Source organism: Sesamum indicum, linkage group LG1 (assembly GCF_026168435.1).
Source record: "Sesamum indicum cultivar Baizhima isolate 11 linkage group LG1, ASM2616843v1, whole genome shotgun sequence".
Lineage (NCBI taxonomy): Eukaryota > Viridiplantae > Streptophyta > Magnoliopsida > Lamiales > Pedaliaceae > Sesamum > Sesamum indicum.
Window position 1 is genome coordinate 12,824,276 of NC_142657.1, and position 20,783 is coordinate 12,845,058.

Sequence of the window (20,783 nt, forward strand, 5' to 3'; positions counted from 1 at the left end):
TCTCTTTCTTCTCGTTTCTTCTTCCTTTTTCTTTCTCTCTTTTTGTTTCTTCTCCATTCTTTCTCAATTCTTCACCAAATCCATCTCTTAGAACCCTAAACCCAAACTCACGGCAACAAGGACGGTAGGTCGGCAACGAGGACGGCGACGAGCACGACAACGAGTACGGCTTCCATCTTTCTCCTCTCATTTCTTCCCCAAACCCATCTCTTAGAACCCTAACCCTAAACTCACGGCAACAAGGACGGTAAATCAGCAACAAGAACGGCGACGAGTACGACTTCCAGGTAATCCTTATTTCTTTGTTGTATTTTACTTATTCTTCTTTTTCTTGGGTTTGGGTGTGTTTTTAGCATCTTGTTTAATTTTTTTTCTTGGGTTTGGGTGTTTTTTTCAGGGGACAATGATTTGTTTATTTCTTGTTGTTGTTTGCTTTTGTAAAAGAGTTGTAATGTTGAATGGAAGACCATTATCGATTAGCAAAATTTCTGAAAAATTTTGTATGTAATGTTGTAAAATTTCTCTCCTTCCCACCTCCATTCTGCTGCAATTTCTGGAACAAACGCGAGCTCGACAGCTCAAGCTCAAGCTCGAAAATACTGTATCGAGCTCGACTCGTTGCCAGGCCTAATTCATCCACATCAAACTTGGAATGATTTCCAAATGATAAATAGAAAATCCAAAGTTTAAAACAATTATTTAAATATATTCTCATCCCAAAAAAAGATCGGAAATATTTTTAGACATTTTCTAAAAGCATTTTGAGAATTATATACACCGAAACGGCGCCTAATTGACTGGTTATATTTATGTATGGGATTAGGGAATTGAACTCATCGCACTTCAAAAATTTGGAAACTTTTGACCCACACAGTAATCGAATCTCCCCAACTCCGCCCACCAATCCCCTATCTTGCGCCAAATTATCACGAACAATTCCCAGGTTTGTTGGGAAGTTTCAGGGCTGATATCCCGTGAGTTGAATTTAATTAAGTTTTTACTTTTATTCTTCAAATTGCTTTAGTCTCGAACCTAATCAGCCATGGCGACCATATATATATATATGTGTGTGTGTGTGTGTGTATGTTTACTCTATATCTATGTATGTCTATGTATGTATGTATGTATGTATGTATGTATGCATCTTTGTAGATAGAAATACTAAAATCTGGACTTGCATTTGCTTCTGAGTGTGTATGTTTTAAAATTTAACTTATAGGTATTACTGGTATTTCTTAATCTTTGTAAGGATCAATTTTTATTACACTGGGAGTTGTCGTATATTTTCTTTTGATGTTGAAGTTTTATAAAAATTATGGAAAATTGATTTGTACGTGGCTGAGACTGCGTTTAAATATCATGTTTTGAGGTGGAATTTGTTTTTCTTTGTTGATTCTGAGAACCTCTTTTTTTGTTTCGGTTTCCGCACTTTGATATTCAATCGCAAGGGAGAAGAGAGGATATGCAGACGTTGGGTGAATTCAAGCTGCCCCATTTCTTTAATTACCCTCCCTATTTCACGTAAATTTCTTGCTCTTCTTCTTCATCTTTTTTTTCCCTCGTTTTTTTTGTGTTTGTAATTCGTTAATATGATTTCTGTATGGTGTATGTGGCGAATACCTGTGGCTTTTTTTCTTTTTTGGCGTTTTGTTCTATCAGAATGAACATGATTGTGGTTAAATTTTAAACTGCATGAGCTGTAGCTCTTTTTCTTACCTCGTTGTTGTATACTCTTCAGAAATGGAAATGGAATTTCCTGTTCAACTTTAGTTGGGGTTTTAAGTATTGATCAAGTAATGCAATATGGGTCTTCTTTTGGGGACAAAGAGGAAAGTGTTGAATTTTATAAAAGAAAATGATTTTTATTGTCTGGAAAAAGAGCAACTGAAGTGAGTTATTGTTGATTCCTTGGTGGAATTGCAAGGATAAGTTTCTTTTCTAATTCGTCGTTGATTATTTTGAGCTATATTAACTGAGTGAACATATTTTTCCTTGCTTTGAGCTGCTTTTGTGGTAAATATTCTCTAACAATGTGAGAATAGTGTGGTTGCCTTTGGTCTTTCTTTACTGGATCAGATCCATTTTGACATGCTTAGAGATGTGGAAATCTTAATTTGAACTGGTTGTTATTCATTTGGGTTTCTTTGTCTTGTGTAGCCATGTAATGCAGCCTTGTTTCATTCTGATATATGTATGGTGCAGTTTTAATAGTTAAATAGACTTGGTTAAAATTCTCATTGGTGTTTACATTTTATGGAAGAGGTGTGATTGGCAACAAGATTTCCATAAGGAAAAATCTCGGGATGCTGGACTCTTTAGCACCATAACCATGAGAAATCATCTTTCTTTATATCTTTTGCTTCTTATTTTTTCCTAATTACATCAGTAAGATCCGACCTAATCCAATATTCTGCAACACCCTCAAGAAAATGCTGAATTTTTAAAGTCATTTGAACGCCTGTCATAGTTTGAGTGTTTGGATTACAGAAAGTTCCTTTGATATTGAACCATGATGCTTTAAGGGAAGTCTAGGATCCAGAATTGTTCTCATGACCTATTGGAGCAAACACAGAACTCCTATTGTGGGAAGAAGGTCTTCATCCACAGGTTTATCCAGTCTCCCGTAGGATGTTTAAAGTGAACTTTTCTGAAATCTTTTCCCTTCCTATGGAGATTGGCGTTGAGCATGAATAATATGATTGCAGAAAGTAGCTCAGCATGTTTGATTTCGTTTATGCTTTCATAGGACATCTTCAAAGGAGAATCTTTGTTTGTTGGCACACTAATGTTTTCCAATTCCTGTAGTTTGCAGCCAGTAAGAGATACTAGGGAAAAGCAGATACAACTCTGGAAGGAGCTGATACTTGATTACTGTCGGACTCAAAAGATCTTTGTAGTTGGGCTTGATGAAGACTTCCCATTGTTTAGCAATCCAGTGATTGAAAGTATGCATTGGGTTTCGAGTTTCTATTTCTTGATTGCCGTACAGATATTTGTTGCCTTTGCTAAAAGAAAGACAGAAAAATAGATGAAAAGAATGTGAACAATGAAAAATAAAAATTCGGAGTTGTTTGTTACTTCTCGTTGAACTAGTGTTAATGTCCTGAGTTGCTTGTTTCTCAAACAGAAATCTGTCATATTTTACATGAAATGCAGTTAGAAAGCAGCTTTTTTTAAGATACTTATTGAATTTTGTTATTTTCTTTCCCCTGTATTGCCAAGTGAGAAATTGAAAAATCTAGTGATAATGTGTTGGAGGTTTCAGTTTGTTCTTTTCTTTTTTATGTTCATTTTCCCTACTACTTTTTGTTTTTTCTTTTTGAGTTTCATTTTCCTTCTATCAAATGTTTGTTTGTGGTATTCAACCCAGATGATATCTTACTTAGTCTTGATCGTGTAGGATCTCTAAGTCATGAAGCTAGGGAGGCATTTCTCTCGGCCTTAGTTGCGGAAGGTTTGTCTCCATTGTGCTAGTTTAGTATTTGACAGAACCTAGTTGAGAAATAAGGTTGATGTTTTATACTCAACCATTTGGTTGCTTACCAGATTAAGTTCAACTTGACAGGACGTGCAGAATGGTTGGATAAAAGTCATAAAAAGATCCTAATCCTTTGGCATAGCATAAAAGATTGGGCTGACTTGATAATAAGCTTTGTGAGTGTTCCTTTATTTTGTGCTGCTGCTGATTATCTCAGTTTTTGCTGATGCGTGATTTCTGGTTATCTTTCATCAGGTTAAGGATAATGGACTTGAGGATGGTGTTATGACGGTTGAGGAAATACGTTCGGGGGTCGAGTCTCGAGGGACAGGTAAACTTTGGTCTTGAGAGTTGCTTATCTCAAAATTTCCTTTTGAGGAATTCTGTTGGTCCAATTGGGTCGTATGGCATTTACCTGTAGTACAATGGGGAGACCTCCATTATGTCTGTTTGGCATGACTAATTTTGAAAATTTGGCGGTTAAAAGTGATATAAATACGTTTATTTCCTCTTCCTGGAACCTACTTAAAGCATATATCTCTTGTTGATGAAGTGAATTGTGCGATGGATAATATCCTCTACTTCCAACCAATCATGGGTTTCACTTAAATCCCTAATCACGAAACTTTCTAAAAATACAGAGCAATTGTAAAAGGCATGATAAATTTCAAGCTTTCTATCCTGATTGACATTTCACTCACTAGCATGGCCAATAGCAGGTACCACATTGTGTATTATTACTCTTATACATTCTGGTCTTTTTGCGACCTTTATATTAACCTAGCAGCTTGTCTTGCATGCTTGGGATAGCTGGTCAGATGAATCAATCAATGTTTGAAGTGATAACGCGTGGAATATTACCACACCACTTGTATGGGATTCTTTCATCATACATGTTCAAATGACCTTCTTTTCGCGCTCTGTTTGAGCTGAACATTGCTTTAGTTTTCGCGTCATATAACAACTAGCTGCTGCTCTTCCTCTCACATTTTTTTTGACCGTAAACAGAGCTTCACGGAATGGACCGTACTATTCTAATGCGAGCCCTCAAACACCTGGAACACAGAGGGAAGCTTGCACTCTTCAAAGGAACTTCAGCTGACGATGAAGGCGTAAAATTTTCCATATAGATTATGTAGTTTCTTCATCAAAGATCCAGCTTTAAAACATATCTGTAGCAACTTCTTTTTACGTGTGTGGACATCCATATCTATGTGAATTCCAAAGATTTGGTCTGTATACAACAGTTGTCTCATGTTCACAACTATCCTATTGTAATTTCGTCTCTAGTATTATTAAATTGTTGATGGAAGGCACAAGTAGGGGTGTCAGATGAGTCGAGCCGGCTCGACTTTGAGCTCGACTCGAGCTCATTGGAGGTTGTTCACTAGCTTGCGAGTAAATTATAATATTTTTTATAATTAAAGTTATTATTTAATATGATATACAGAACTTATGTTATATTTTAATATATATTTGTATTATTTTAACATTTTTTAAATTGACAAGTAATTGACTTATGATTTTTTATTATTTATAAATTTATGTCAAAATTTAGTAATTCCTATGAATTAATCTAAAATTCATAATAATAATAATAACAACAATAATAATAATGATGATGATGATGATGGTTGAACAATTCTAATTATTATTTTATTATATATAATGAGATTAAAAAGTTTAATTAATAATTACTATATCTTAAAATTCGAGCATTTGATTCATACGAAATTTAAATATATATAAGACTGTGTCCATTAGATCATATCAGACAGTATGATTTAAAATCACATGGCTTAATTCAACGATACACAGTCTTGAATGATTATATTTATGTTTCGAGTACGATATCTCGACATCCGTATATTCAATAAGTTTATAACTTTACCAAATGTATTTTTTTTTGTAAGTTTTATCATATCTAATGGTTTGATCTGAATTTTAATGGCCCGATTAACCCATGTTGTTCAACAATGTAAGATGATAGTTACATCAATGGTATACTAATATTTATAAATATATACATTTTGCAGGTTGTGAACATATATTAATTTCAACTATATCTATGTAAAAATTTTATGATTCGATCTCATAATTTAAAATAATAATACTAACAATAATACTAATACTAATACTAATAATAATAATATAATAACAATAATCACGTCCGCATGGCCTTCATCTGTCAAGTATCATTTCATTCTCGACACGTGTCATTTGGTCAATTCCATTGACTTGCTCTGCTGGCACTTTATTTTTTGAGAAGCTATTCCTTCTGATTCAGATCCGACTGCTTAATAATAATAATATAATAATAATAATAATAATAATACAAAAAATCAAAAATAAAAAACTCATATCTTTCTCTCTCTTTGTCGTTTCTTCTTCCTCCTTTCTCTCTTTGTATTTCTTCTCATCCCAAAAGAAGACCGGAAATATTTTTTTCTTTACCTTTTTTCTAGACATTTTCTAAAAAGCATTTTGAGAATTATATACACCGAAAGGGCGCCTAATTGACTGCTTATATTTATGTATGGGATTAGGGAATTGAACTCATTGCACTTCAAAAAATTGGAAACTTTTGACCCACACAGTAATCGAATCTCCAGAACTCCGCCCGCCAATCCCCTATCTCGCGCCAAATTATCACGAACAATTCCCAGGTTTGTTTGGAAGTTTCAGGGTTGATATCCCGTGAGTTGAATTTAATTAAGTTTTTACTTTTATTCTTCAAATTGCTTCAGTCTCGAACCTAATCAACCGTGGCGTCCGTATATATATCTATATATATGTGCGTGTGTGTGTATTTTTACTCTATATCTATGTATGTATGTATGTATCTTTGTAGATACGAATACTAAAATCTGGACTTGGGTTTGCTTCTGAGTGTGTGTATGTTTGAAGATTCAACTTATAGGTATTACTGGTATTTCTTAATGTTTGTAAGGAGCAACTTTTATTACTCTTGGAGTTGTCGTGTATTTTCTTTTGATGTTGAAGTTTTATAAAAATGGAAAATTGAATTCTACGTTGCTGAGACTATGTTTAAATATCATGTTTTGAGGTGGAATTTGTTTTTTCTTTGTTCCCTGACTTATCAACTATAAGAAAGTTGGAAATCAAACTGGGATGGGATTTTAAGGAGGTGAACTGATTAGTTTTCCCTACTTTTTGTTTGATGCTGTATAAATGAAGTTACCCAAGTAGAAATTCAGAGAGGGAGTGTGCGGATATAGTGTAGGATGTCAGACAGGTGGTGATTGCTAAATCAAGATAACTTGATGAAGTTTCGGAGCTTTATAAGAATTAAATTTTGTTTTTCTTTTGGTGAATATCTATAGTTCCAATGGAGTACATAGGTCATAGCTTGGCCGTTGCCAATTTGAGGGTTGAGGGACTAGATCTTGCTACAGTCTAAGCAACGTCTTGCTGTATAATGTTTTATAGTAGTTGGTTTGTTCGAGTTGCAGTGTCCACTTGTTACATGTTTGTTGATGTGCATATGATGAAAGCGACATATAGTTCACCTCTGTTTCTACATAACTTTCACGACCTGCTTACATTTTTATTTAGTGAAGCCTTTTTGTAATGTTTATTCATTTTGTCTAGTACTATTGCCTTATGTTCAGGTGCAGCAGCTACCATGGTCTCAGGATTAATAAATGCTAACCCTGTTGTGTATGAGAAAAAGGAGCGCCGATCTAGAAGCACACCAACTCATGTGGACGAATATGCAGTTGAGCTGATTGACCAACTAGAGATATTTGATATCCTTATATATGTTTTAACTCCCCTTCTCATCGACTGATTAGCTTTATTTGCAATATAAATGCTTTCCAAAATATAGCGGGATTGTAGGGCACCTTTCGTGTTGCATATGGATTTTGATGGTGGCAAAAACTCTTTACGATGAACTATATGTTGCACACTATATCTGCCGAGTAGCTCTCTAAGCAGTTCCTTAATGACATTCTTTTCCATGATACTACTGATATCATCTTAATCACTCTTAGTTTATTTTGCATGCTTTTGGGTGAATGGAGAAAGCCGTTTAAGGAATGGAGATGGCTATAATACTGAAATTATCTTTAGGGAGAATGATGTGTTAGAAGATATATAACTGCCTTGAAGAGAAAGAGAAGAAATTGGTTTAGGAACTGTTGCCACTTCTCTTTTCCAGACAAGAGTTACTATGATACTCTTGCTGCACATTGTTCATGTCTTTTCGCAGATACTCTTGCCTGCTATTATTTTGTGAGTTCCAGGCTGCTCTTTGTCTTTTGATTTTGTGACTCTCATGTCATGCTATGTTCTTTACTATGTCTTCTTAGCCACCAGTCAGTTTTAGTTTTTATATACAATTCATGTTAGTAAAAGCGTTGTATATTTCTTGAATAATTGAAAACTATCAACCGAGAGAAAGAAGAGAAGAAAATATATTGCATTCTGTTGGCACTAGGAGTGGAACAGTTTTTAGGTGAACAATAACACAGCATAAATTAGATTGGAGAACAACATGGGTACAAAAGTTTGTTCTTCTTAATGTTCACACATCATATTAGAGACATAAAAGATCCGGAGCACCCTTATTCCTTGGAAGAGCTGAAAGTTATAAGCGAAGATGCGATTGAGGTGGATGACAAGCGTAGCTATGTGAGGTAGAAAAATCTCGCTGTTCTATGTATTTTGCTCCATTTATATGTGGATGCTTATTTTTCTTCTCACAACTTATTTGAAATGATCTCTTTCAGGGTCACATTCACTCCGACTGTAGAGCATTGCAGTATGGCCACAGTGATTGGCTTATGCTTGCGGGTCAAACTCATGCGATCTTTGCCCCCTCGGTACAAAGTATGCATCCACAAACTGACCTTGTGATATATCTTATACTCTGTACTGGCGAGTGCTAGCAACTTAATGCAATTATACTATTCAGCAAGTCTTGAATTTTTGTGTCCATTTGTGTGCAAAGAAAGATGGTGGCGAGTATAGTTTGGTGTGCGAGCTGCTAGCATTTAAAACAACCAGCCTTACTATAATCTTGCATAAATTTAAGCTTTGTTTTGTTGCTTTGCTATGTTCTAAAGATAGTTTGCCATGATTTTCTGCTTCCATTTTTATGGTTCTCAAATAGTGTCACTTTGTTTTTCCCCAGGTGGATATTAGAGTAGCACCTGGTACGCATGCCACTGAAGCTGCAGGTCTCTCTCTCTCTCTCTCTCTCTCGTGTACTTGTGTGTGGTTTCAGTTGTATGAGACCTGTGGTGATCAGTGTGATTTCATTTGTCATTGATGCATGCAAAAGCTGTATCCTATAGTTGCAGGACGTGTTTCTTAATTATTATATGTTTTTTCTTTTCACTTGTTTGCAGTAAATAAACAACTGAATGATAAAGAACGGGTGGCAGCAGCTCTAGAAAATCCAAACCTCGTTGATATGGTCGACGAATGTCTTGCTCCATCTTATGGCTGAAGATGGTCGAGCTTATCTTCCTAAAATCCAAGCAAACAGTCTTCCCTTCATGTTTGATTCTACTCCAGTTTACCTTCTGCCAGCTACATGGTTTGTTGATGTTCTTGATTTTCTTCTCTAGCGTGTTAGTCTTTATTGTCGCTCTTCATGTTCTGAGTATTAACTTTTATCACTTGGATAAGGTTTCTTGTCTAGTTAGGGATTAAATTTGATGGTGAGCCGATTCATGTTTACTTAAGATAGGGAACTTCTATTCCTGTAGACCTTTATTCTCAGTTCTGAACAGCACATATTGATCAAGAATGTTGATGAACCATTACAGAGATACATAATTAATAAGAAATACTAGTTTCATTCACCTGGACTTCAAGTTCTGCCATGGATAAGTATAACACTAGTGCAGACAGGGAAAAGTTAGTTATGGACTTGACGCAGTGTGATAGCCAGCTCTACTGTCCGTCCGTCCTTCCGTATGACTATATGCGGTGTGATCCTTCATCCGATCACGTTATTATTTAGGGTAATTATATTTATAGCCCTTGACCTATAATTTATTTACACAAATAATCTCTATCTTTTAGATAATTATACATACATCTATCAAATGTCAATATTATTTACACAACTACCCCTATTTTTTTGAAAAATTACAAATACACTCCTTTTAAAAATTATTAGTATTATTACACAAATTATTCATATTTTTTGACTGTCAGGAGTAGTTTTTGTAATTATACAAAAAATAGCAATTGTTTGTGTAAATAAATTATAAATTAGGAGGTGTAAATATAATTATCTCTATTATTTATGATGATTGTGTGTAAATTTCATGGCCGTCCTATCTAAATATTAGTGAAAAAAGAAATTTATTGTTAGAAATATTCAAAATTTTCAAAAAATTGCACAACTAATAAAATTTATGGAGTATGATGTTATAATTGTAAACTAGCGTGTCTACTGTAATAGTAGGTGGGATTAGTAAGAACGTTTGCAATTGAGTTGTTTTAATTAATAATAGTTCGTAAATAAAAAAAAAAGAATAAATAAATGAATTCAAGCAACTTAATTATGTATAATTTTTTATTTGATTAATGTAGAATAATATATAAACCCATCTAATCGGATTTCTACACATCCAGACAGTCATTAATACTTTTAATGGTAAAATATTAAATACGTTAATTTAGTTTTGAAAATATGGGTTCAGCTAAAATCAAGATGATATGCATTTTTTTGTCCCATATAATAGAGAAAATTATGCTTTTGGTCCCACAATTTATAAGTATAGCATATTTTGTCTCATAAGATAAAAATTATGCTACATTTGATCAGATTTTATAAAAAATCGTAACATTTTTGATCCAAAATGCTATATTTCAACTTGTGGAACTAAATATGCTAAGTCGATAAATTATTAAACTAAATATAAAACGCGCTCTATTATATGGACCAAAAGAGCAACATACCTATTATTGTCAAACACTCAGCCATATATGGCCCGGATATTTAATCTAATATATGAAAATATTTTTTAAAATTCAAATTAGCCACTATTTGTAATTATATAAGGAAATTTTACCGGTTGGCGTTGGATAAGGAAAATCAATTATATATGTCTGTAATTATATAAAAGAGAAAGGTAAATTTACATAATTACAGAAATTTAGGCATGGCGGAGACGAGAGAGCGTCGGTGTAATAGCTTCACTGTTAATCTTCTCATTATATCATCGGACTGCGACCCAAAGGCGGAGCTACCTTTCCCCTGTGATCCGCCACTAATATGGAACACCGTCGTCGACGCCTTGTCCAATGCCAAGTATTGGTTCGCGATGTACCCCCTCCCTCCGCCGCCGCTTGATCGTTGTACCAGCAACCACTCTAAGACCGGAAGGTCTGGCAAAACCGGAGTCGCTTTCTTGAGCCTCCAGGCCTCGAAGAAAGTAGCGTTTTTCCATGGTGACGTTGTTGTAGAGGCGAAGTACGAACCTACGTACGACGAAGAAAACTTGATGAATGATCTCCCCTCGTACGGCAACCTCAAAGGACTTCCCAGTTTCCACCCTTTCATGTCGTTGCCGGAAGATCTGCAGTTGCGCGTGGTGGAGCTCCTGGACGGCGTGGGGTTTGCCAGGATGCGGTGTGTTTGTCGGCATTTCAGCCGCCTTGAGTGGAGTCGTAGCTTCAACATCCTAAAGTATTCTCATCCTAATCAGGTAAATAGACGTCGGGCGGAGCCGAAATTGGAGGAGAGAAGTGGCGGAGGATTTCTTGGCAATGCTTTCCTTCAATTTGCTTACTATTTTTGTTTGCTAGCGGTGTCGTCTAGCTTTTATCGTGAAGTCCGATTTGACTATGGCGAAGAAGATCAGTAATATCAGGAGAACGTTATCATTATGGTATGTATATTTAATTGGATTAGGGAGACTGATGATACAATTAGGAATTCAAGCATGCATTCATCTATCTATATGGAGTAGAATTATTTCTCTTAATAGCTTTTTGGCATTGCATAGCCAATGGCTAATATATACGATACATCAGTTGTGTTCTTACAATTGCTTCTAATGTTTTACCTATAATTTGATTAGTTTTTTAATTGTTACGATTAGAAGGCCCCGTGACTAATTTATATTAAACAAATTACAATAAACTTCAACATATGGGGTGAGACAAATACCAGTATCTCTTGTGGTACTGAGACCCAAGTCGATGATTTTGTATTTGTTTATGGGTAACCAGCATATTTAAAACTTCTTAGGACACAATTTGACATCTATAAAGAAACTTTGTCTTCTCAGAAACACACATTAACACTTTTCAACTATTGTTAAAACATCATTAGGCGTAACCTTTTTATGCCCTTGAGGAAAAAAAAAAAAACCAAACTAGTACCATCAGTTTTCAACTACTTCGCAGATATGGTAGTGAAAGGGGCAAAAGTAGGCTCAAATATCTATATTTTGGGATATCAAGTGAAGATTCTGTCATCAAAAGGATCAGAATCCTAAAGCAAAAGATTGGCATCTTCGCAATTCAAATATATAACTGTAAAGAAAACAAACAGCATTGGTAACAAAAGCAAAACTAATTTAAAAGGATTATTAGGTCCAAAATTCATGTAAAATCTTAGTCGGGAAAGCAAGCACACAGATAAATACACATAAGGTTTAACAGCCAACAGTCTATCATCAGCTTCCAGATTTAACAGACACTAGCATCCACAATTCATACTGACGGCTTGATAACTCCAGCCGTTTCATCCCATGAAAATGACTATGATTCAGAGAGTAAAGGCGTCATATTGCCATATGTATTGGTTATTGCAGAGCAACAAAATTACAGGTAGTTCATTATGCCACGATTCCCTTTGGTGCTTTCAGTTGCTGCAACTTTTTGTTCATCTGCAGGCAGAAAACAACATGAAACTTGTGACGAGACGATAAAAAAGTTTAAGATCATGAACAATCATATCAGAGAACTTGAAGGGGCCATCAGACATTGTATCATTAGGATTTCAAGACCTAGGGCTTTATAACAAAAGAGAAGAAAATATGCTCGTTCATCAAGCATAAACCAACATGCTATTAACAGGTAAGCAGCAGTTCTTCCGGAAGAAAAAACTGAAACACGGCAAGCTGAAGATCACTATTTAACTTCTCTTTCTTTCAGATGCTTATGCTAAGTTAATCATACAAATTTCCTTTCCTGAAGTTGTCTCACAGTGTGATCACAATAAGAAGCTACAGATGTCAAAAGTATGAAATATTGAATGACAGATCATAACTAAAAAAACAAGTAAAAGCTTTTGTACGTAATAAGTTCAAACAAAAGTCAAAACTCCAGATTATCCAGCTGAGCTGACCTACTGAGACAAAGCTATGAAGGGCCAATTATAGCCACGAATAAGATATTTTCCGTCATAAGCTAGAACGAAGAGAAAAAAGGCTCCCCATGATGACTTACAATCACAGAAAGGTAACACGGGAGGGTTAGATAGATTTTTCTTGAGTAACGTAAAATCTTGTGTGCTAAAATACCCACATGAAGCACTAATTTTTATAGAACCTCAATGTGCAATTTGAGATTGTTTTCTCCAAACAACGTCAAACTTGGCAAGCTAAGGAACCAAAAGGTAGGATGAAACTATGTCTTACTCTGAGTATCCAGCTAATCAAGGTCATCATCTGGTGCTGCCATTGTTGTTCCTTTACCGGTCACCCTGTAGAAGATACAACAAAGATATCGCTTCAGTCTGTGCTGATTGATTTATCCAAATCTAAACCATCTGTCAAGTCATCAAGAAGATAATATACTCTTTATCAGGAGGCCTCCTGAAACTTTTTTCATCCTCGACGTTCTTCATGTCCTCAATCCTTGTGCTGTTATCGTATACTGGTTGGCTCTGTACCAATAATATTCAGAAAGTTGGGGCATGATTGGTATGTAGTAATGGAATTAAGTGGGAATGGGATGAATTTAGAAATGGAATAAAGATAGGAAATGAATCACATTTGAATAGCATTCCTATGATTGATATACACAATAATTAGAAGGTAATAAAATTGCCATTCCTTAGATGATTCCATTTACATAATCGATAATTAGAAAATAATAATTAGTGATAAAATTAAATTACATTGATGACAAATTGTCCTTTAGTATTTATTTTAAAAAAATTACTCATTCATATTTTATTGAATAATAAATCATCTCATATGTATTGAAAAACTATATATGAAACTTTATTTATTTACATAAAAAATAATTTATTACCCAATAAACATATAGATAATATTTTTCTATCAAAAACAAAAAAAAAAAAAATTCGAACAACCAAATGGACTAATATATTTATTAATCATAATGCATCTGCCATTATTTCTTCAATACTCGGTGAAGAAAATATTTTGAATTAATAAAAATAATTATATCAAACTAATATCACTTTTTGAGTACCATGCATACACAATTATTTTTCAATACTAGACTCAAGAAGTACTTAAATCTATTAACAATTAAAATTAAATAATAAACTAATACAAAAGAAAAGAAAACTTTCATTCACAACATGTTGGGTGTAGCTAATACCATGTTGAGGAAATGGAATGGCTAATCCCTTATCTAGGAGAATAAGAATTTCCAAACCTAGAGCATAGTGGACTTGGGAACTCCATTCCATTCCCAGTCCATTCCTACATACCAATCACCCCCTTCCCTTGATGTGAATTAGAAACCAGGAATAGCGTAAAAGGTTACCAAATTGCAATTCAGATAGTCCAGTTAAAAGTGCGTAAAACAAAAACTACCTAACATCATGTAGCTGCACTATTGCTTCTAAACAACAAATATCCATCCCCCCCCCCCCCAAAAAAAAAAAAAAAACGAAAATCATATATACATAGATAGTTTTACTTTTAAGAAAGGAAAAATTTAATGGTCAAAAAACATCTGGGTAGTGCCCAGTTCTTCAATAACTTGGAAAAGAAAAAGTGAACAATTAAATTACCCATTTATCAACCAACTCTTTAGCAAGTTTCTGGTTGGCTGTAGTTTCCTCAGCAGACATCGACAAAAACATAATGACCTGTCAAAATGTAATGCAGCATCAAACTTCATCCTCAAAATAGCAATAGATAAGTGAAAAAAATTAAAGATATTATCATAAGAAGCTGCTAGTAAGCTGTCCGACCTTTCCAAGGCCACTCCTTTTCAGCAGTCCACGTCGATCAGAATGCTGCAGGTCAATTGGGAACTGCAGGCAACTGCAAGTTATTAGCATCCAACAACTGCTAAATTACCCAAATTCATTAGTACAATCAAACTATTTACATACATCATTCAGGATCTTCAAAACAGCAGCACGGATGTTAATATCCGGTAAGCTTCCATCTGGTAGAGGTTCAAGCCAATGCTTCAGAAGAGTCAGACCTCCATGATCCAGAAACTCTTGATGAAGTTGCTGCCTGCAAAACATGCAATCATCACCCAAGAAATTAAGAATTAACAGATTATATGAGCATAAATCCAAGGAAGAAACGCAAAAGAAAACAACTAACTTTGATAGGACATCGGTAAGGAGAGACAGCTTTTTCAACTTATTAATGGCTGGTTTTCCCTGTCTGTAGAGTTCAGCATCTTCTTCTGCAACAACTTTTAGCTCAGCCATGATGTTCCCAACCAGCGAAGCAGTTTCTGCAGCACCTTTCTCGTTTTTCTTCTGATTCTTTCCCATTTCGAAGAGCTCCTTAATCTCCTCATCCTCTTCTCCCTCTTCTGCCTACAAAATAAGGCTCGGCGGAAAAAAGCAATTAGTTCTATAAATTTCCTTAAACTCCCAACAATTGACCCTGAAATAGAATAAAGGCGATTCAATAACTCTGGAAAACAACAGATTTAAGCCATGGCACAATAAATCATAATAATTTTAGCCAATGATTCATCACAAAACTTTCATGTGAATCTGAAACTCATTCAAAGATAAGATTCAGGCTATTTAATCCATTATCATTTGAATTAGTGGGGAGGGAGGGATACATGAACACAGACAGAAAGAAGCAATGGGGTTGGGGCTGTGGAGGTTGAGTTACAGGAATCGAGGTCAAGGGATTGAGGATATACCAGATTTCAGTGATAGATAGGATCATTCAGCTTTAATGACTTTTCACCACAAAATTAAATGGTGGAGCACGAAATGCGAACTAACTAGCCATAGTGCATGCAGAGTGGGAGGTTGATAGACGAGATCTCTTGGCTTTAATTATTTTTGTCCATTAGATTAAATCGTGGAAAAGAAAATTGAGTGAACAAGTCGCAATGCCTGGAAAGAGAGAGAGAGAGACCATTCACCTTTTATGACTTTTTTGGGCCAAATTCTATATCTAGTTATGGTTTGAAACAGTTCAAATTTTGTGAAGAAAATAAATACAATCAGGCCTATCAGTGCAGACATATATTAGATCACAGCTGCAAATTACAATGGTTCAGCAGCCCGGGTTTATTCCCAAAATTAAATTGCAGAACAAGAAAAGGGGAACAAACAGGAAGTGGAAGAGTGTGAACAAGATTAAAACTTACAAGTATGCTGTAGAATTTGGTTAGGGATAGTAAAGGTCATGACAATTTTTCTTAAAAGAATAAAAAGAGGAATGAACCGGCAATATCAGGCAGGTCAGCATACAAGAAGGGGGGAGGAAAGAAAAATGTCTGGAAGAAGTAAATATCTTTAGCTGAAATCAGAATATGTACCAAAATACAATGTGCTTACCAAGTATAAAGCCCCAACTGTCTTTTCAAACTCAGAGCATATATATAATAAATGAACAAAAACAAGTCAATCAGTGAGCAGAACATGAAACCATTGAGAATAACTTCCCTCGTTAATAGCTTTGCCCAAAGAAAAAACTGAAAAAAGTTGAGTTAATTTCCATGGACATCAAAGCTGGTTTTCACTTTGTCTCTCCAATTACAGTTAAACCCACAACATTTTGAGTTAAATGCAAATGCACAAGTATAGAAGCGAAAGAAATTTGACTTGTTTTAATTTCGTGGATTACAAAAATCACCGAGTTATTGATAACTAAGTGTAATCCACACAAGATAGAAGCCAACCTCGGGAGTGTAAATGGGAGAATGTTCATTGCCACTTCCATAACTGTCATCTGGATCCACATCACTGTCATCCATGAAATTATCATCATCCACAGTCCTAAAACACTCCTGGTCATCCTGTATATTTTTTGGGAACCAAGTGAATTAACAATGAACAGCTCAAACATGAAAACATTGCGCTAAATAACAATCAGTATAAAGAGTACATTATTGTAATATTAACTTTAGTAACAAAATGAAGAAAAAACAAAAAACACAAAGGAGATGACTGCAATACCAACAACACAACAACTGTCCTTATCACCTAAAAAAAAAGTAGCATAACCAACATAATACAGAATTTGGTCACATCGCAGGAGCGTAAGAGCAATAAATACTGCCTCATCATCGACTGCGTGAATCTCTCTTCACCAAGCTAAATGTATTTATTGGAGGATATTAACCAAATAATAATTTCCTAACTAAGTATGCAAGCCTCAAATATCCTTTCAAACTTGGTGCATTTATATAATAAATAAACAAAAACAAGTCAATCAGTGAGCAGAGCATGAAATCATAGAGAATAACTATGCTCATCAATAGCTTTGCCCAAAGAAAAAACTGAGTAATAGTTGAGTAACTCTATCATAATAAATAGAAAATATTGCTTTATTTCACAGCTGTAATTTCCACGTCGGACATGGCAGCTGGTTTTCACTTTGTGTGTACTGTACTCCCATGACACTTAAACCCACAACATTTTGAGTTAAATGCAAATGCATAAGTATGGAAGCGAAAGAAATTTGACTTGTTTTAATTTTCGTGGATTACCAAAAATCACCGAGTTGTTGACAACTAATGCGTAATCCAAACAAGATAGAAGCCAACCTCGGAAGTGTTAATTGGAGACTCAGACTGCTCATTGCCACTTCCATAACTGTCATCCGGATCCACATCACTGTCATCGGTGAAACTATCATCATCCACACTCCTAAAACCCTCCTGGTCATCCTGTAGATTTTTTTGGGACCAAATGAATTAACAATGAACAGCTCAATTTTAAAAACATTGTGGTAAATAACAATCATAGAGTACATTATTGTAATATTAACTTTAGAAACAAAATGAGGAAAAAGTAAAAAACACATTGGAGATTACTGCAATACCAACGACACATAACAATTGTCTGTATCACCTAAAAAAAGTAGCAGAACCAACATAATACAGAATTTAGTCACAGCAGCATAAGGGCAACAAATACTGCCTCATCATCGACTGTGTGAATCTCTCTTCACCCCAAGCTAAATGCATTTATTGGAAGACATTAAACCGAATAATATTGTGCTAACTAAGTATACAAGCCTCAAATTTCCTTTCAAACTTGGCACATTTATATAAATGAATAAACAAAAACAAGTGAATCAGTGAGAAGAACATGAAACCATAGAGAATAACTATGCTCATTAATAGCTTTGCCCAAATAAAAAACTGAGTAATAGTTGAGTAATCCTCTCATAATAAATAGAAAACATTGCTTATTTCACAGCTGTAATTTCCACGTCGGACATGACAGCTGGTTTTCTCTTTGTGTGTACTCCCATGACACTTAAACCCACAAGATTTTGAGATAAATGCAAATGCATAAGCATAGAAGCGAAAGGAATTAGACTTTCTTTCTTTTCTTTTAAATTTCATGAATTACAGAAATCACCAAGTTATTGATAACTAATGTGTAATCCAAACAAGATAGAAGCCAACCTCGGGGGTGTAAATTGGAGAATGCTCATTGTCACTTCCATCACTGTCATCCGGATCCACATCACTGTCATAGATCAAATTATCATCATCCATAGTCCTAAAACCCTCCTGGTCATCCTGTAGATTTTTTCGGGACCAAATGAATTAACCATGAACAGCTCAAACACAAAAACATTGAACTAAATAACACATCAGTATAAAGGGTACATTTTTGTAATATTAACTTTAGTAACAAAATGAAGGGAAAGTAGAAAACACAAAGGAGATGACTCCAATACCAACGACACATAACAATTGCCTGTATCACCTAAAAAATGTAGCACAACCAACAAAATACAGAATTTGGTCACATCACAGGAGAATAAGAGCAACAAATACTGCTCATCATCAACTGTGTGAATCTCTCTTCATTCAGGGAAATGCATTTCTTTCGCAGTTTATGAACTGCAAAACTTGGAATACTAGTCTAGTTGTGTAAAGAAACTCAAGCATCAGCATGCTAAAAAAAATGATGGACAGTCTCAAGAGAATCCAAGGAGAGGGATTTTTACCCAACCACCAGGGAAATGTCTCAAGCATTTTCAAAGATTCAAAAAACGTAGAATTTAGGATATCTATAGTAGGGCATTAACTTTTGTGTTAAACAAACCTAACCAAAGTAGCTAAATCTATTAAAATTGAATAAAGCGGAAATATAGAAAACCGCTCGCTAATGCAAACATTACAAATTTCCGACTCATGTTTAGTGCCATGGGCGCCGTCAACCAATAAACTAATTTTATAGGCCGACTTATCCAAGAATTTCGAATAAAAATCACTAGTAGTGCAGATCAACCACAAAATTTAGAAAAAAACAAACTTTCTCGGAGAGGGCAAATTATTTCAACAAACTAATTAAAGTATGCAAGTGATTAACTCACATAGAAAATACAAAATCAATCATCACTACGCAAATATAGACACAAATTAAAGCCTAACCACATAGCTTCACCGAATTTCCATAAATTCATCATATTTACTAATAAAGGCTGCAATTAGATATACGGATACACCAAATCCTAATAAATTCCACAAAACCAAGCTCAATCTACCACCAAATGTTTGTTAGACGCAACTTTAAAAAGTAAATAGAGCGCGTGAAAAAAATTCTACATCACAAAACGCCAACTTTATGGTGAAAGAAACAAATGCTGAACTCAATGCACTGACTAAAAGGAGCTAAACCTTGGAGTTTCCACCCGGGATTGTGTCCCACATCTCTTTCATCTCAGCATCCTCATCATGATCTCTCATTTCCCCTCCTCCACTTCTCCTCGTCTTAAACTTCTTCTCACCTTTCTCCCCCTTCCTCATTTTCTCCGCAAATTTCTCCGCCCATTCCTCTCTTTTCCTCTTCCCTCCATCCGAATCATCTGAATAGTAATGTCTAATCCACTCCGCCATATCATCATCCTTGCTGTCATCACCATCGTCACCATTGAATCCAAGATCCATAGGACTTGAATCTTTACGAGGGGATTTTATAGTCAGTCGTTTCTGCAGCTTCGCCTTATCTTTACGCGGGGATTTTATTATCAGTCTTTTCTGCAGCTTTCCCTTTGAGTCGATATACGATGGATCTGGGGATCGCTCATGGCTGTCATAAAGAGAATCATCTATGTCATCCAGGTGGTGTTGCTGAGGCTCATCTAGGTCAGACTGGATTTCTTCATCGACATCCATCAAGGGCTCGCCATCTTCATCACGGTAACTGAATTCAAAGCGCCAATTCAGTATTTCAAAACCCTAATTCGATATACATATAATAAAAACCCTAATTAACACCACACACACACACACCGATAACAAAATTAACCAATCAAAAACCCTAATTCTTTAACAGAAAGCCCTAAACCTATACACGCACACAAGTTTTATCGATTCAAAAGCCCAATTCCACAATTTTGCAGATCGGGGAAGGGGAACTTACTCATCGCTTTCGTCGCCCATGATTGATTCCGAAAATCAACCTCTGACGCAGCAGAAGCGAGAACCAGCTGTGCGTATACTCGCTACAAGTAAGTGTTCGTCTGTATAAATGCCTTTATTATATATATACCTCCTGTTGTTGTTGTTGTACTCTTGAATTGCTGGATTATGTGTAAATTTTATGCCAAAATAGCATGAAATCAAGATAAAATTGACAGAGCTGAAATACATGGCAATGGATGCAGAGAATCTGTGAAATAATTTGAGGATAATTTACTATCCCGTTAAGGAAAGAAACAATTTGCCGGTTTGAAACCGCAAAATGCAGTGAGTAGACAAAGGACTTATAGTGTAAGGGCTGAAGTGGGCGGCAAAGAGTATCGTGAACTAGGGTTTCGATCTGAATTCCAAGTTCCATTACCCTTGTCCAAAGCTCATGCGGCACCACCACCATTCTGTTTTACCGCCTGTAGCTCCTAAAATGGAAGCCCCACTCTCCTTAACTCTAAGTCCT

General features: G+C 35.3%; 3 protein-coding genes and 1 long non-coding RNA gene across 8 annotated transcripts; 3 read left to right on the forward strand and 1 right to left on the reverse strand.

The window, feature by feature from the left end:
- VPS25 (E2F/DP family winged-helix DNA-binding domain-containing protein) lies at window positions 1–4,790 on the forward strand. Of its 4 annotated transcripts, none has more exons than XM_011076386.3 (8): window positions 1–287; window positions 1,449–1,521; window positions 2,806–2,945; window positions 3,401–3,454; window positions 3,566–3,654; window positions 3,734–3,809; window positions 4,289–4,349; window positions 4,487–4,790. In XM_011076386.3, the coding sequence occupies exons 2-8, from the start codon at window positions 1,463–1,465 to the stop codon at window positions 4,578–4,580; spliced, it is 573 nt and encodes a 190-aa protein (XP_011074688.1). In that variant the 5' UTR covers window positions 1–287; window positions 1,449–1,462; the 3' UTR covers window positions 4,581–4,790. The 4 variants fall into 4 exon arrangements, with proteins under 4 accessions (XP_011074688.1, XP_088742308.1, XP_088742309.1 ...); XM_088886182.1 differs by lacking the exon at window positions 1–287 and adding an exon at window positions 790–974; XM_088886183.1 differs by lacking the exon at window positions 1–287 and adding an exon at window positions 790–943.
- A 1,099-nt stretch (window positions 4,791–5,889) lies between these two features.
- Window positions 5,890–9,312, forward strand: AE7 (MIP18 family protein (DUF59)). Of its 2 annotated transcripts, none has more exons than XM_011076404.3 (6): window positions 5,890–6,144; window positions 7,111–7,248; window positions 8,034–8,139; window positions 8,233–8,332; window positions 8,637–8,682; window positions 8,854–9,312. In XM_011076404.3, the coding sequence occupies exons 2-6, from the start codon at window positions 7,125–7,127 to the stop codon at window positions 8,952–8,954; spliced, it is 477 nt and encodes a 158-aa protein (XP_011074706.1). In that variant the 5' UTR covers window positions 5,890–6,144; window positions 7,111–7,124; the 3' UTR covers window positions 8,955–9,312. The 2 variants fall into 2 exon arrangements, with proteins under 2 accessions (XP_011074706.1, XP_011074713.1); XM_011076411.2 differs by lacking the exon at window positions 5,890–6,144 and adding an exon at window positions 6,251–6,398.
- Window positions 9,313–12,026: 2,714 nt separating this feature from the next.
- On the reverse strand, window positions 12,027–20,412 carry LOC105159389 (uncharacterized). The gene is made up of 12 exons (XM_011076441.3): window positions 20,271–20,412; window positions 19,526–20,051; window positions 18,302–18,418; window positions 17,432–17,554; window positions 16,565–16,681; window positions 15,013–15,233; window positions 14,790–14,919; window positions 14,646–14,708; window positions 14,463–14,540; window positions 13,270–13,358; window positions 13,111–13,175; window positions 12,027–12,357 (listed from the first exon to the last, which is right to left on the reverse strand). The coding sequence occupies exons 1-11, from the start codon at window positions 20,288–20,290 to the stop codon at window positions 13,124–13,126; spliced, it is 1,536 nt and encodes a 511-aa protein (XP_011074743.1). The 5' UTR covers window positions 20,291–20,412; the 3' UTR covers window positions 12,027–12,357; window positions 13,111–13,123.
- LOC110011876 (uncharacterized) lies at window positions 19,910–20,495 on the forward strand. The gene is made up of 2 exons (XR_002286960.2): window positions 19,910–20,047; window positions 20,251–20,495. It is a non-coding gene; the product is annotated as an uncharacterized LOC110011876 (long non-coding RNA).
- The last annotated feature ends 288 nt before the right edge of the window (window positions 20,496–20,783 follow it).